At 31.9% G+C, this 14,021-nt stretch overlaps 1 protein-coding gene across 1 annotated transcript in view; it reads left to right on the top strand.

Annotated features, from left to right (window-relative positions):
• LOC118194827 (uncharacterized) overlaps window positions 1-14,021 on the top strand; it is a 71,170-nt gene that overhangs the window by 43,464 nt on the left and 13,685 nt on the right. Inside the window, exons 2-3 of the mRNA XM_085813447.1 lie at window positions 7,791-7,841; window positions 12,575-12,698. Of these exons, the coding sequence (XP_085669573.1) occupies window positions 7,791-7,841; window positions 12,575-12,698 (175 nt within the window). The remainder of the gene's footprint in view (window positions 1-7,790; window positions 7,842-12,574; window positions 12,699-14,021) is intronic.

Below are 14,021 nucleotides of genomic sequence, written 5' to 3'. Positions count from 1 at the left end.
GTTAACTGTTATATAATCCAATAATTATATAACAGTTAACTTATATATTCGTTCATATTATAACAAGGTTTCTAAAATATCCCAAAGGTTTGTGCATTCGGGTAGCTCAGCAGTCATTGGCTGCCTATTTGTGACGTAGCTCATAGACCCGTTGTCCTCTTGTTTATGTCGTGTTTACGATATATGCCAGCATCCTATTGATATTTTGGAATGTAGAATGCTTTATGAAACATTATTTTTTAATTATGTTATATGCTATTAAAACAAAACAACATTTTATTGTGTTTATACTTTCAAGTTGTGAAAAATATATGAAATAATCATTGTTCACGCAGTTGAATCAAACTAAACTGGCAAGTCATTAAATATACTATTTTTTACGAATGTATTTCAGCTACTGTGTAAAACAGTGTTTTTAAGAATGTTTATAATTTATTGAGCTATGTTTCAGTTTTCGCCGCATCACATAAACTATAACAAATTAGTAATGAAATTTATAATGTTGCATATTTTAGTTTTGTAATTATTTGGGAGTGTTTTTTTTTTTTTTTTTTTTTGTTTGTTTGTTTGTTTTTCAGAAAATTTCACCTTCCATCATAATTTTGGGTGAAATTTGTCGAATCCGGAGATGTTTGATTAGAATATTTTCTTTGTATACACTAAGTTATAATTTTCTGTAAAATATGATTATATAAAAGCAACAGGAATAACTTTGTTTTTAGTAAATTAAAGTACTTGAGAAAATGTTTGCTTCTTTTCAAATGTAGATTAGTTTATACTTGCCTTCAGTTCAAAACATATTCTTGTTTGTTTGATTAACTACACATAAATCAAGTATAATTTTCTTAAAAATTCCATTTCTCCAGGTGTCTTAAGGGAAATAAATACAATGTGAATGTGAATGTAAAATGTAAATTTAAATTCAGTATGTTTATTTCTTTTATAGAAATCAGAATTTTTATCCATAATTTGAAAGGCAAAACCTTACCTCCACAAGCAAAAGCATTTTTGATGGTTGATCAACCATTACCCTAAGATGGCCATTTCTAAAATTGATAAGTTTTCTGAGAATATAAATATTGATACAGAGCATCACTTCTTTAAAATGACCATCTTCATATAAGAATCAATTAATCTGTAATTACAGGCTGTCACCTTAGAAGTTATTCACTATGAATATGGTTGACTGAAACACTATTCGATAAATTTCATGATTTATTTTGTAATGTGTCAGAAATATTTTAAGTGATGTTGAAATTGTGCATACTTAGACTAATAAGACTAATTTTACTAAACAGAATTTTTTTTATTTAATGACATGTTAGTGCAGTTTCCATTATTAAAGAAAAGTAAAACATATTGGGATAAAATATATGTCAATAATAATCAAAAGAATTAAGTTTCAAGGTACATTTTTAAGCACTTAAGCCAAATCAAAATCTGTTTTAAAATAATTTTACTTTTCCCAATATAGCACACTATTTACATTTCCATTGATCAATTCTTAATGCAATATATAACACTTTACATATTTAGAGACAATTCTGTTATACTTAATACACACAGATGATATAAAGTGTGGTTACTATAAAATTAAGAACAGAATTTAAGTATGCGAAATAAGTTTGCATTTATCACCACTAAAATAAGATACACATTTAGACGCAGATAGTAAATCTATAAGCTAAGAATTTGTTAAGCATGCTAAAAATTTGAAAATAAACATGAGCAAAAATAGTAGCCAAAGTGCAAAATAGCATGATGATGCGTTACTAAAACAATTTATTAACTACAGACAGATAAGATAAAAACAATTCTCGTGACTATAGAATATAGACATCAGATATTCAAGAAAAATACCGTACATTAAAATTATCATTACCACCAAGGATTTTACGGATCTATTGAACAATCATGATACAGTACAACTTTCTGACAATATTTACATATTAATTGACAATTCAGTTATGCTTAATACATGATATAAAGTGCAATTAATACAGAATTCAAGTTTGCATTTATCATAATTAAAAAAGGGTACACTTATAGATGCAGGTAATAAACTTATATGCTATATGCCAGGCATTTTTAATCACACATTTAAACCAACACTGCGCAAATACAGGTGACAGGTGAGAGCAGGTCCGGACACCCGGGCGGCTTACATAGACTAGTCGGGTATCGTTCGGATCCCGCAACTATCTGAAGCTACACTCCGAAAACAATACAAGGGCAAAGTACATGGCCATACAAGGGCAAAATATAGATTTTTCTGCGTGCGAAATTAAACATTTTCATGGCTACATCGCATGCTAACACATTGCTACACATACTCGCTACAATATACATTTCATAATATGCATTGCGTTGATCATTGCACTGTACTTATGGCACATTTACAACTCAATGCTACACTTAATACACTATATATTCTTTGCAACATATTACGCAAAACATTATTCTTGACAATTCAACATAGATTCTGAACACTGTAATTGTTTAAAACTGACATAACTGGATTATATAGTACATAACTTCGTTATATAAGACAGACTTAAATAAATAACTTGATACAACAGATAAATATAATAAGAGCTCTTAAATAAAGAGCAAAATTGCACATTACAAACAAATTCCACATTTTGCACACAGAAATCCTCTTTGTTTACTTTGTGCTGTACTTATAATATACAAAATACAGATTTAAGAACACAGTACAGCCCATATTACTTTTGATTAGCAATACAGCGTCGGCGGGAAGGAATTTGGGTCTACGAGTGACGTGCATGGACCTTATAAGAGATAGACCAACCCAGTGGGCGGGGCATGTCACCGACATGTCGACAAGAAAGAGTAGGGACGATCTGGTTTACTTTAACACTGAAACCTATGGCGTTTGTATCACATCACTCTTTTTAAATATTAAATGTGATACGTTGTATAGTGATGAGATTATGAAAGCCACAGTTTTTTTCCAAATAGGAATTAATATATCTCATTAAAGCACTTTTTACTGAATTTCGAGCATTTTTTTCATGCGCAATTCTTGTACAAACATCTTTACTTTGATAAAACGGTAAAAACTCTAAGCACAAAAGTTATGAAATTAATTTTGCGTAAAAATAAAGTAAAATTAAATAAGATTGATAGTACGTGATGCTTTGAAATAAATAAGGTAAAATTAAACAAGATCTGACAATATTTTTTTAAAATTTAATGAACATTTTCAGGCAGTTATTTTCCAAACTATAATAACATTACAAAACGATCATATTTATTTGATTATATAATCATTAAATTATTAACATTGAAGTGGATTAATTATTTTAATAATTCATAAAATTCGGAGCATAGAATTTTCTGAGAGTAATGAAGGGGAAAAAAAGATCAAATAAAATCTAGAAGCACTCAGATTTTATATTACGCCCAAAAGGAACCTTTTTTTTAAAGTTTTGTGTGTTACCTATATTTCTTGAATATCATGTTCTTCGCCCGTAAATCCGCCCATCGCCATTTGAAAACAGCATATCTTTAGAATTTCCACACTGGAGATAAAGCTCTTATTTTCCGTACAGTGCTCGCTCTGAACACGTTGAGTTTGTTAATAAAAATTTCATTAAAAATTTACGAAATATGAAATAGATTAAAACAAATTCGAAATTCGGCTGTCCAGATGCCCATGTTCGGGTGGAGGATTACATTATTCAAAATTTGATGGCTCTAGATACTGTCGTTTTTGTCACAGTGCAAGAAACATATATGTATTCATACAAATTCTTCATTATTTAATTACTTTACATATAATACATTGCGATAATATTTGGTAACAACAATTTGCAAGGAGACACGGACACATATAGTAAAACAGCGCAAAATGCCGCTTCGAAACTAACAGCCTTTCTAGGCTACCGCCGCTTTGGTCTAAAAAAATTAAATTTACAGTAAATAATAATAAAAAAAAAAAAAAAAAAAAAAATATGCCGATCTAAAAATAAATTACAAAAAATAATCATTATAAAATACGAGCAAAATTAATTATTACGGTTAAATACAATTTAATATTAGAATTAAATGTATAAAAATTTTTAAGGTGTCAAAAGTGTTTATCACTATGATGTATTATGAAATAGAATTGAAATAAAATTTCTTTATAGAAATTGCGCTATAATACTCATCTATAATTTTAAAAAAAGCAGCACAATTTAGAATTTTAAACAAAACTTTCAAAAATTCGTTTTTAAATATTTTAGTACTTTTTACTTATTTACACCAATAAAAAACACAAGAATTGCAAGAGAAAATTGCTTGTTTGAAATTTTCTATTATTTCAGATTTAAAATATTATTTTCTAAAAGAAGTAGTTACAAATTTCCTTATAGCATAGGAAAAGTTAAAAAAAATATCCGGCCCTGAAAGCATGCTATAGCTTTATAATTATTTGGAACGTTAATTATGCTTGATAAATATGTTAAATTTTTAAAAATCAATCTCAATTTCAAAAATAAAAATATGTAGAAATTCAAATTTGTCAAATGAGGCGCTACAACCAGCTTTTTCTTGACAATTATAAACGCTGCAATAGGCAACCAGTGTTAAATTTCTGTAAGTCGTCTGTAGTCGTCCGGATATGATCAAGTTGACAGCCGGGAAAGCCTCAGACGAGGGAGAAAACCCGTTTGGGTTAGTCTATTTCTTATAAGGTCCATGGTGACGTGTTAGTGACGTCATAGAGCATGCGCAGTAGCTATCGCTTTAAAAATGCGCCAACCTTATAAGAAAGTATTTTACTGATCTTGTATTATAACTCATAATGCACAAACTTTATATCATTTAAAGAATAGAATTATCTAATCGTTGTCACATGTTCTATTCAAATACTATGATAAAGCTAGAATGATGTATAAAAGAAATTAAGCAAACAAAACAAAAAAGAAGCAGTTTTTCACAGACGATTGAGTATTTCTCATTTAATTAATTCAGTTCTCACTTCGCGAGAAGGCAAAAATACATAAAACTCAAAATATCTATATTAAAAATTACGAAGTAAATCTCAAACACTTATTTCCTCGAAAAAATTCCAGAAAGAATTAAGCATGATTTAATTAGCAATAATAAATGAGTGTGTTATCGTTGTTGTTGCGAAGCTAAGTTTCTCTAGATTGGCAACAAATCCACTAGTCTCCTGTTTCAAATATAAACATCAATGGCCGCCATTAAAAAAAGGCTTAGCGGCACTTAGACAACTTTAAAATTGTTGATAATTCTAAAAATATTGCATACAGATTTACTAAAGACATAAAAAATCCTAACCAGAAAATAAAAACAACATAATACTATCATTTTCAAAGCAAAAAATGTACAATTTACAAACATATAAGAGTAAAGAAACTGAGATCACTGAGCCGGGTAACAGAGTGGATATTTATATAAATATATTTATATACGTTTGGTGCGGCCGACTGCAACCAAAATACGAGGTGCACATCTACATGTTATAGCAGTCCTATATACAAAATTTCAACGTTCTGAGGCTACTCGTTTTTGAGTTATGCGAGTTACGTACGTACGTACGTTCTTACAGACGCCACGAAAAATTCTCTTTAGAATTAATTTTAAAGGAGTTTTATAATTTTTTTGAAGGAAACGAGTATTTTATTCTGTCCTTACGTACAGATATCGTGCAAAAACATCGTTAAATTGCATTCGATAGCGGTCAAAATGGATATTTTCGTTGAAATATGCTGCCTGAAATTTTCGCGATTACAATACTTCCTTTTTACTTCGTACAAGGGAGTAAAATGAAGGAAAGGGCATATTGATGACCAAAACTCGAGAAACTAAGCAATGGACGTTTCGATCGTCTAAAAAGAGAAATCCGTATTTTTTTCGTTTTTAAAAACCACAAATTATTTTCTTACGAGCAGATAAAAAATAAGGTACAGTTAGGCTTTTGAAACTCTTTTTTGCTTCATTTACTTACGTTATGTTAATTTGTACATTATGTATTCAAATGCATTATGTTTTTTCCAATTACTCTTAGTTATTTTTACAGTAAATGAGTTATTACAGTAACTACAGTAAATGAGAAAATAAATAATTAATATGCAAGTATAAACGTATAGCTAATTGAAATACGATATAAGAGATTACTGTGAAAAAATATGAACGGAATGCAAAATCTATAATATGAAGTTTTGAAAATATTTTGAATCCATTAAAAATTAGGAACTGTTGCAAAAATGCTAAAATATATTTTGACAAGTGAAATATTCCTTTTCATACTATATTACTATAACGTTAACTTTTGTAAAGGTTGGGTAGCATACACTCTTATAAGACTTGAGCGCTATGTCATGAATGCAACACAAAAACACAGGAAAGGTGTAAAAGACCGTTTTATTCAGAACTCAAACAATTGAACAGAATGCCCTTTTTGCGTTTACAAAACCAGCCAACATTTATGGCGTAAATCATGAAGTTAGGAATTTCAAACTAAACTAAGCTAAATCTTAAATTAGCCCAAACGTTACACAGAACATAGAGCGCAAGTTGCCTCGAACCTACGTCAGCATGACGAGTATAATTGATAAGAATAAAGCAGACTGCTAACGCAGAATATGAAGTAGTAACGTGGCGTTCAGCAGGCGGAACAAGCTCTGTCTAATCAAGGAAAAACTTCTCTTTAAATAGTATACATTTCTACTTCATTTGAATACGCGCGAACTAATGTTAGCAGTCTGGCGGGAAAACGGAAAAGGAAACGTGACGTTAGAGATGCATAATATAAAGTAACTATAGTTAATTAAAATAAACAAATAGTTTACAATATTTCAGATGTAATCTGTCAGTGTCATCATCCAAAAATAATATGAATAAATTTTAGAAATGCAGCTGGACAAAAGCTAAATTTTCTTGCAATGACTTTTGTGTTTCCTTTCATATTCCTTGCATTAAAAACACTAACAAAAAATACCCGGCTTTTGTAAAATTCATTTATTTATATAGATTTAATAGATCTGTATAAATATTAAATACTTTACATTTTATAACGCACTGGGTTTCCATAAATCTGGACATATCTTAAAAAATTACGAATGCTCAGCAAATGAAAGTAAAAGAATGCAGTTTGCACATAAAATTATCACAGAAGTGAAATGTTTCTTACATTAAGCTATACTTTAGATTACATTTCACCAATAGATAAGAGCTGTTATTATTACATATCTGAATGGAATGAGAAAGTTAAGATTGGACAATATTTATTTATTTATATTATGGAGCATATTACAATTCGTTTAGTAATGGAGAAGTCCATCATGAACTTTAATTTGTACATTTTCAATTTAAAGCTTTAAACTTGAACTTCGTTAATGGTGTTTATATATTGCTAATGGTAAAATCCATATTATGGGTGAAACACTGTTTCTTATGAAAACAAAATTGCCACGGTAATAAAAGTCATCATATCAAACCGCCCTGTTATACGCCAATTTCTTGATTTCATATGACTTTTAAAACGTTTCCAGATTTATAGAACCTGCTGCAAATGGTTTAGTAATATTTTCCAGTAGAAAAATATATACTGTATTAGAATTAAGAATAAATTAAACTTGAAGTTTTTCATTATCATGATGTTGGATTTATTCTTTCATAAATTTCAGAATTCTGAAAAGTAAGTTTTGCACGTAAAATGTTTCATTTATCAAAAAGTAATGCATTTTCAAAATTAAATACATGTTAAGTATATTTCTATTTGCATTAACCATTAAAAATCTTTTAAACATTTACAGTGGTGGGAAAAAGTTGTGTTCTGACACGTTATGCAGATGACAGGTTCCTTGGTAAGTTCCATGCATTTTTTTTTTTTTTTTCATATTCTCTACTAGAGTCTTTAATCGGAAGTTTTTTCCTGTCCTTTTATTTTTTACAGAAGTAGTGAAGATTTTATTTAATACTGTAAATATGCGCCACGATAGTCTAGCATATTTTGCTGTTAAGGAAGCTCGACGTTACTCCAATATTGTGCTCACAATCAAGAATAATCACCACGCAGTTTTAAGAGATTTTCAACCTATAAACAAACAATTATGGGAATAAAACGTTAATAATTAGCAAATGTAATATATCTGTGGGCGGAAATATTATGATATCAACATAAATGGAGATCTCTTTCAAGAGTGAAAGAATATCCATCTTAGAATCATCCATATTATTCACATGCGATATACACACACACATCATTTCATAGCATAATAATGTAGCGGAATAAGGCAGAGCTGGTGATAGAAAGTTGATGCGTGCACCATTAGTTGGTATAGGAGGCATTAAGTGCACATGCAAGAGTATTACATATTTCGCACACACTACAATGTATATGCACTACAATTTATATGCGGAGCAGAAGATGTAGTGAAAAAATTATGTGCTGGATTTAAAACTGAGATAGCTCCATCTCGATCCACTTCTTTAAATGTCAATAACGAATTGCAAATGAAATGTTACGCCCTTTTCTGCAAATTTGATCCCTATAAACTGGTGAATTTGTGCTATTTTAAGTTTCATTGTACTACGTCTCTTAAGAGCGGCTATACGTTGCTACACTTTGTCCTTTGTTGCCATTTATCTCTGGCAGCTGCTTCAAAGGAATGTTATTGGTTCGACATACTAAACAATTCCAACATAAAGCTTTTCTTGGTCTACGTTGGGACCGTGCCGTCTTTAAGTACTTTTGCATCACTTCATCCTGATATATGTACTATAATATGAAGGATAAAGGCCATTTGGAAAATAGTACAACATATCTAACACTACCTGTTAGCTGTTAATCATGCTCGTACTCTGTATTAAACTACTCAAGCAACAGCCTGTGCCATGGGACACGTATACCTCTTGCTGTGAATGCGCTTTATCACACAGCGGCCAAGTAACTCGCAGATACTTTACATTTGCTTGGCCTTGGATGCAAATATTGCAGACATTAGGTTAAGTTATACGAATATAGCAAAGCACACGAAGGCTATCTGTCTTATCGGTGGACGCGCTTACCGCTTTAAGGGCACTATTCTAGGAGTTGAAGGTGATTGCGACAATTGTTTTATTCAAACCTTTGATCATCTTTTAAAATTTCATGGCGATTTTTGTGAAAAGTTTGATAGTTTTACTTTGTTCATGAAGATGGGAGGAATTCCAAATGGATCTCAAATCTCAAATCTTTCACATAAGAATTACAATAAAAAGAAAAAAGTCAAATATTTAACTTAGTATTAAAAATTTTTAATGAAAGTAAAATTTGTTATATTCATTTGATGAAAAACAAATCTGAAATCCGCTTTTTAAAAACATGCATATAGTTATTAAAAAGACACTGATGAAATGTAATGAATGGAGGGTGAAAATTCTTGAAGTTAATTTTCCTAATAAATTTGTATGTCTGTATAAATACGTGTTCACATGACTCTTCCATTTTACACTTTTTCTAAAATCTTTTTTCAATTAAAGCGAATATGGAAAAGAGAGAACTATTGTAAGATTCAACATTGGTAAATACTATCGGTTCATGCAATATTTCAAGTCAAAATTGCTACAATTGTCGCGGTGTCCGCCGATAACATCGCGGACGAAAACGTCGCAGAGAAAGCAACCCAAGGCGAAAACTTTTTTTTTTTTTTTTTTTAAGGTTAGAATGCGTAAATAGCGCAAAGGTTCGAGCTTTCGATTCCTGAAACATTTTTTGAAATTCAATGGGATAGGAAGATTCGAATATTCCGCCCCAAATGTTATCATTACCCCGTAACTCTAACTTTTCCCTTAACCTGTTTTAACGTAGTCCATATATTGCAATGTAATACTAACACTATTATGTTTTATTTTTGTGCTTTATGTTCGGATTTTTTATAAATTTATAAAAATTTCATAAATCTATAATATAATATACGAATTGCTTAAGGAGTTTAAAATGTATCTAAAGTCTCGGTATATTTTTTGAGATAAAAAGAAACACAGATTCAAAACATTTGAGAACCAGAGGTATACAATTTCGTAGATTTAATTTCATTGAGAATGTTTGAAAACTTTCGACCCATTTGACCTTCCATACAAGAAATGAAATCTATAACGTCATCTGTTCCTGATAAAATGCATAATGGAGAAGTAAAACAACAAGAATCAGCGTAACATTTGTAAAATTTCAAGGACTAGTTTCGATGGTTTAAATACCAAACCATCTTCCCTCAGCTGCCTAAGCGCAAATGAACGAAATAAGATATGGATATAAGAAAAGATAATAATGGCTGGACAGAAGTTAAGCTACTGAATCCATCTACGGATGAAATAAGAAAACTGAACCATATTTTCCTTAAAGTCTGAAGCTAAAGATGGCTTGGAATTATGGTTGTTAACTAGAACAGAAATATTTTTGAATGAGAAACGCCTCTAGAAAATCTAATTCACCAACGGAGGATGTTTTTTAAATAATATTGGCTTAAATGGAAAGTGTGTTTTCGGACCAACAGTGCTGAGCAATAGAACACTTACGTGTTTCCTTTTTCCTAATATATGCCTTATGATCTTTAAAGCAAAATTTTAAGTCTGTCTTAGATTCACCAATGTAAATTAAACCACAATGGCAAGGAATCCTGTAAATACCCCGGGAATTCATATCCGGAATGAAGTCTTTAAGTATGGAAATGGAAATTTTATTGATAGAAAAAAAAAGACCCCAAAGTTAAATTTCTGTGAAATAGTGCAATTTTATAACTAATCGATGGAAAGAAAGGAATGCAACTGAATTCTTATAATCTCCTAAGATTTCGTGTCTTTTGATATGATGAGATGAGAATTTTTTAACTGTTTAGTTAATAATGTTGGGCGAAAATTCCCTGTCAATAGCAGCTGTTTTTAAATAATTTAGTTCTTGATCAAGAACCAGTTTGGAGGAGCAAACTTGAAGTGCACGGAAAACAAAGGGATAAATTGAAACTAACTTCTGTTTAGTTGGGTGACATGATTTAAAGTGTGGTGGAAGACAAACCTACAAAAGTTTACGGCAAGCAGTAGTACTGAAGTTGGCTATGTTACTTGTGATCAAAATGACGAAGAACGGAAGAGAATTGGATGTCTCAAGTTTAAAAGTGACCTGAATAACAGGATCAATAGAATTCATTACTGAAAACACTTTATTTAAATCCTTTTTCTTTCCGTCAAACAGGGCAAAATTACTACGTAGCGAATCCGTACTGGGACTACGTAGCGAAACCGTACTGGGAATTTTAAAGTTTGAAATAATTTTGATTCATAATAATGTATGTAGGTGTCAACAAGAATGGGACTAAGAGCCATGGGAAGCCCTCTTGCAAATACTTCGGACGACAAATGGCCTTCAAAAACAAATTAAATTCAGGAATCGAAATTTCACTGTACATTTTTATTACTGAAATATACATCGCGCTGTAGAAATTGCTTCCGGTAGTTTACACCTACACTTCATTTGTAAGTGCTAAAGATTTGAAAGAAATATGATTAATCTCATTATGGGAAAATATCTTTCTCCACTTCGCTCTTTTCAGTTTGATATTTAGAACATTGTTTAGCTCTTCAGATGAGTTTTTATTATCCACTTCTCTGAGTACGAATTTTTTTTTGGTATACGAATTTAGGAATCTTTTCACCAGTCAGTCTTTTTGTGAACCTCGCGAATACTCTGAATGAATCAGAGAACATATTTCTCAAAAACGAAACAAATGGTGTTTCACATGATTACTTTTTAATCCCATAATGAGATAATTCACTAAAAGAATCCCAAAGAGCATCTTCTAGACCACATGCAGAGACACTAGAAAAATTCACCTCTGCTGTATTTACGAAATCCAGGAGCATATACAGAATGCGAGACATTTTTCGGGACATAATCTGAAGTAAGGCTTTGCAATGAAATGGGAACTACTCCGACAACTGTAGATATTTATATATTTACATAGCATGAAGCATATTACTATTTTTAGGACAGACCAGTCAATACTAAACCAAAAAGAAGGTTTAGTATTGACTGGTCATTAAGCCGACAATGAGTTTAGCATTGGGAAGAGCTAAACTCATTGTCGGCTTAATGTCATGTCCGCTAACTGTCCGTGACGGCGAAGTGTCCAGTCGGCTAAGTGTCCAGTCGGCTAAGTGTCGTGTCGGCTGACTGTCCTAGTCGGCTAAACGTCCTGTCGGCTAAACGTCCTGTCGGCTAGGTGTCTGTGTCGGCTGGATGTCCTGTCGGCTAAACGTCATGTCGGCTAGGTGTCTGTGTCGGCTGGATGTCCTGTCGGCTGGGTGTCCGTGTCGGCTGGGTTTCTGTGTCGGCTGAGTGTCCCTTTCGGCTGAATGTCTTATCTGCTAGCTGGTGTCGCTTAAGTGTGTCGTCGGCGCTATGTGTCCGCGACCGCTGGAAGTCACTTCTTTGAAGAAGTATGAACCGAGAACCTATTGTATATTAAAATTAGGATTTTATTTAATACATATACACTTGAAAATTTTCTGAATGTAGTATTGTGAAAATTCTACCAATAAAGTATTTTTTTATCCTTTATAGAGACAGTTGCTCCAACGATAGGTGTAGACTACAGACCTGTGTACAGAGAATTACGAGGACAGTTGACAAAACTCATGATATGGGACACAGCTGGCCAGGAGAAATTCAAATCCATAACTAAATCGTAAGAATTTGTTAAGTATTTATGTGCCACTGACTTTCTAAATTAACTTTTCTTATTTATGATATTTAGTTACTTGATATCAGTTATTCATATGATCTACATTTTTGGCTTTTAAAATTTTAGCGCGGGTTTCAAGATGAATAGCTAAATTTTCATGTAAAGAGAAATATATAGCATTTCTGAAAATAACTTATAAGGTATTTCTCTCGCCTTCCTAGCGTGCCTTCGTGGTGTAGTGGTTCTGCACGCTAGGCCAGTATTCCAGAGGTCCGTGGTTCGATTCCTAGCGAAGGCGATTGCTCATTTTTCATCTCTTCGGCTTCCAAAAAATCCTAATGTCTCTACAGTGGCGCCCGAACTAAAAGGGTGTTGGATGAGGTTTCTCCACGCCCAAGATTTCGCGATTGGGTCCCCTAAAAACCCCAGCTACCATTTAAAAGGGGGATTATATAAGGTATTTCTCCCGCCTTCCTAGCGTGCCTTCGTGGTGTAGTGTTTAAGCACGCTGAACCGGTATTCCAGAAGTCCGTGGTTCGATTCCCGGCGAAGGCCGTTGCTCATTTTTCATCTTGCCTGCTTCCAAAATAAATAATGTCTCTACCAACTGAAAAAAAAGAATTTGAGGTGTTCTGAGGAGTATAAATGGGAACGTATGCAAGCACAAAATTTAATTTACGGCCTTCTAAAGCATATTCTAGCAGATTAAAAATTCGTTATGTTTTATTAAGTTAGCTGCAGGATATTTCCTGCTTTTAAATGCAAAAATCTTACAGATAGTTTAAAACAAATTTTTCAATTAAGATCCTTAAGTTATGATTTTTTGTGGATTATGCTAAATTTTAAAAGGAAGAGTATATCAAAATATTACATAATTGGGTTCATCTTACGCGAAAACATTATTTCTTACATACCAATTTTCAAAAAGACAATGTTCTATCCATGCAAATAAGCTTATCCACTCATGGTATGAAGAGTAGAAAGACAAGCAAAATACCTTCCTGGCATAGATCTCCTGCTTCAGTGACATCAAATCACTGTGTGCTATAGAATATAGTTATAAAACAAAATTTAAAAAAAAATTAAAATCTGCTTAAAAAATTAAAAATGCATTGGGGGGCAATCAAAATTGCAGCTATCTATAACGCTGCATTGTTGGAGGATAGAAGAATCCATAAAGCCGTTTCTTATTTGGTAAAAACACTTCGATGTTTCTAGCTTACTGATCCTCAAAACTTTGAGTAGAATGGTAAACAAATAAAGCATTAACTCAAAGCATGATGCAAAATTTTAAATGTAGTTACAGAAAATAGGCATTACGCCCCA

The sequence above is a fragment of the Stegodyphus dumicola genome, chromosome 3 (assembly GCF_044657685.1).
Source record: "Stegodyphus dumicola isolate Sdum_Otavi_A_Nest chromosome 3, ASM4465768v1".
Taxonomy (NCBI): domain Eukaryota; kingdom Metazoa; phylum Arthropoda; class Arachnida; order Araneae; family Eresidae; genus Stegodyphus; species Stegodyphus dumicola.
The sequence above is the reverse complement of the archived record's forward strand: the minus strand, read 5'-3'. Positions and strand labels throughout refer to the sequence as shown.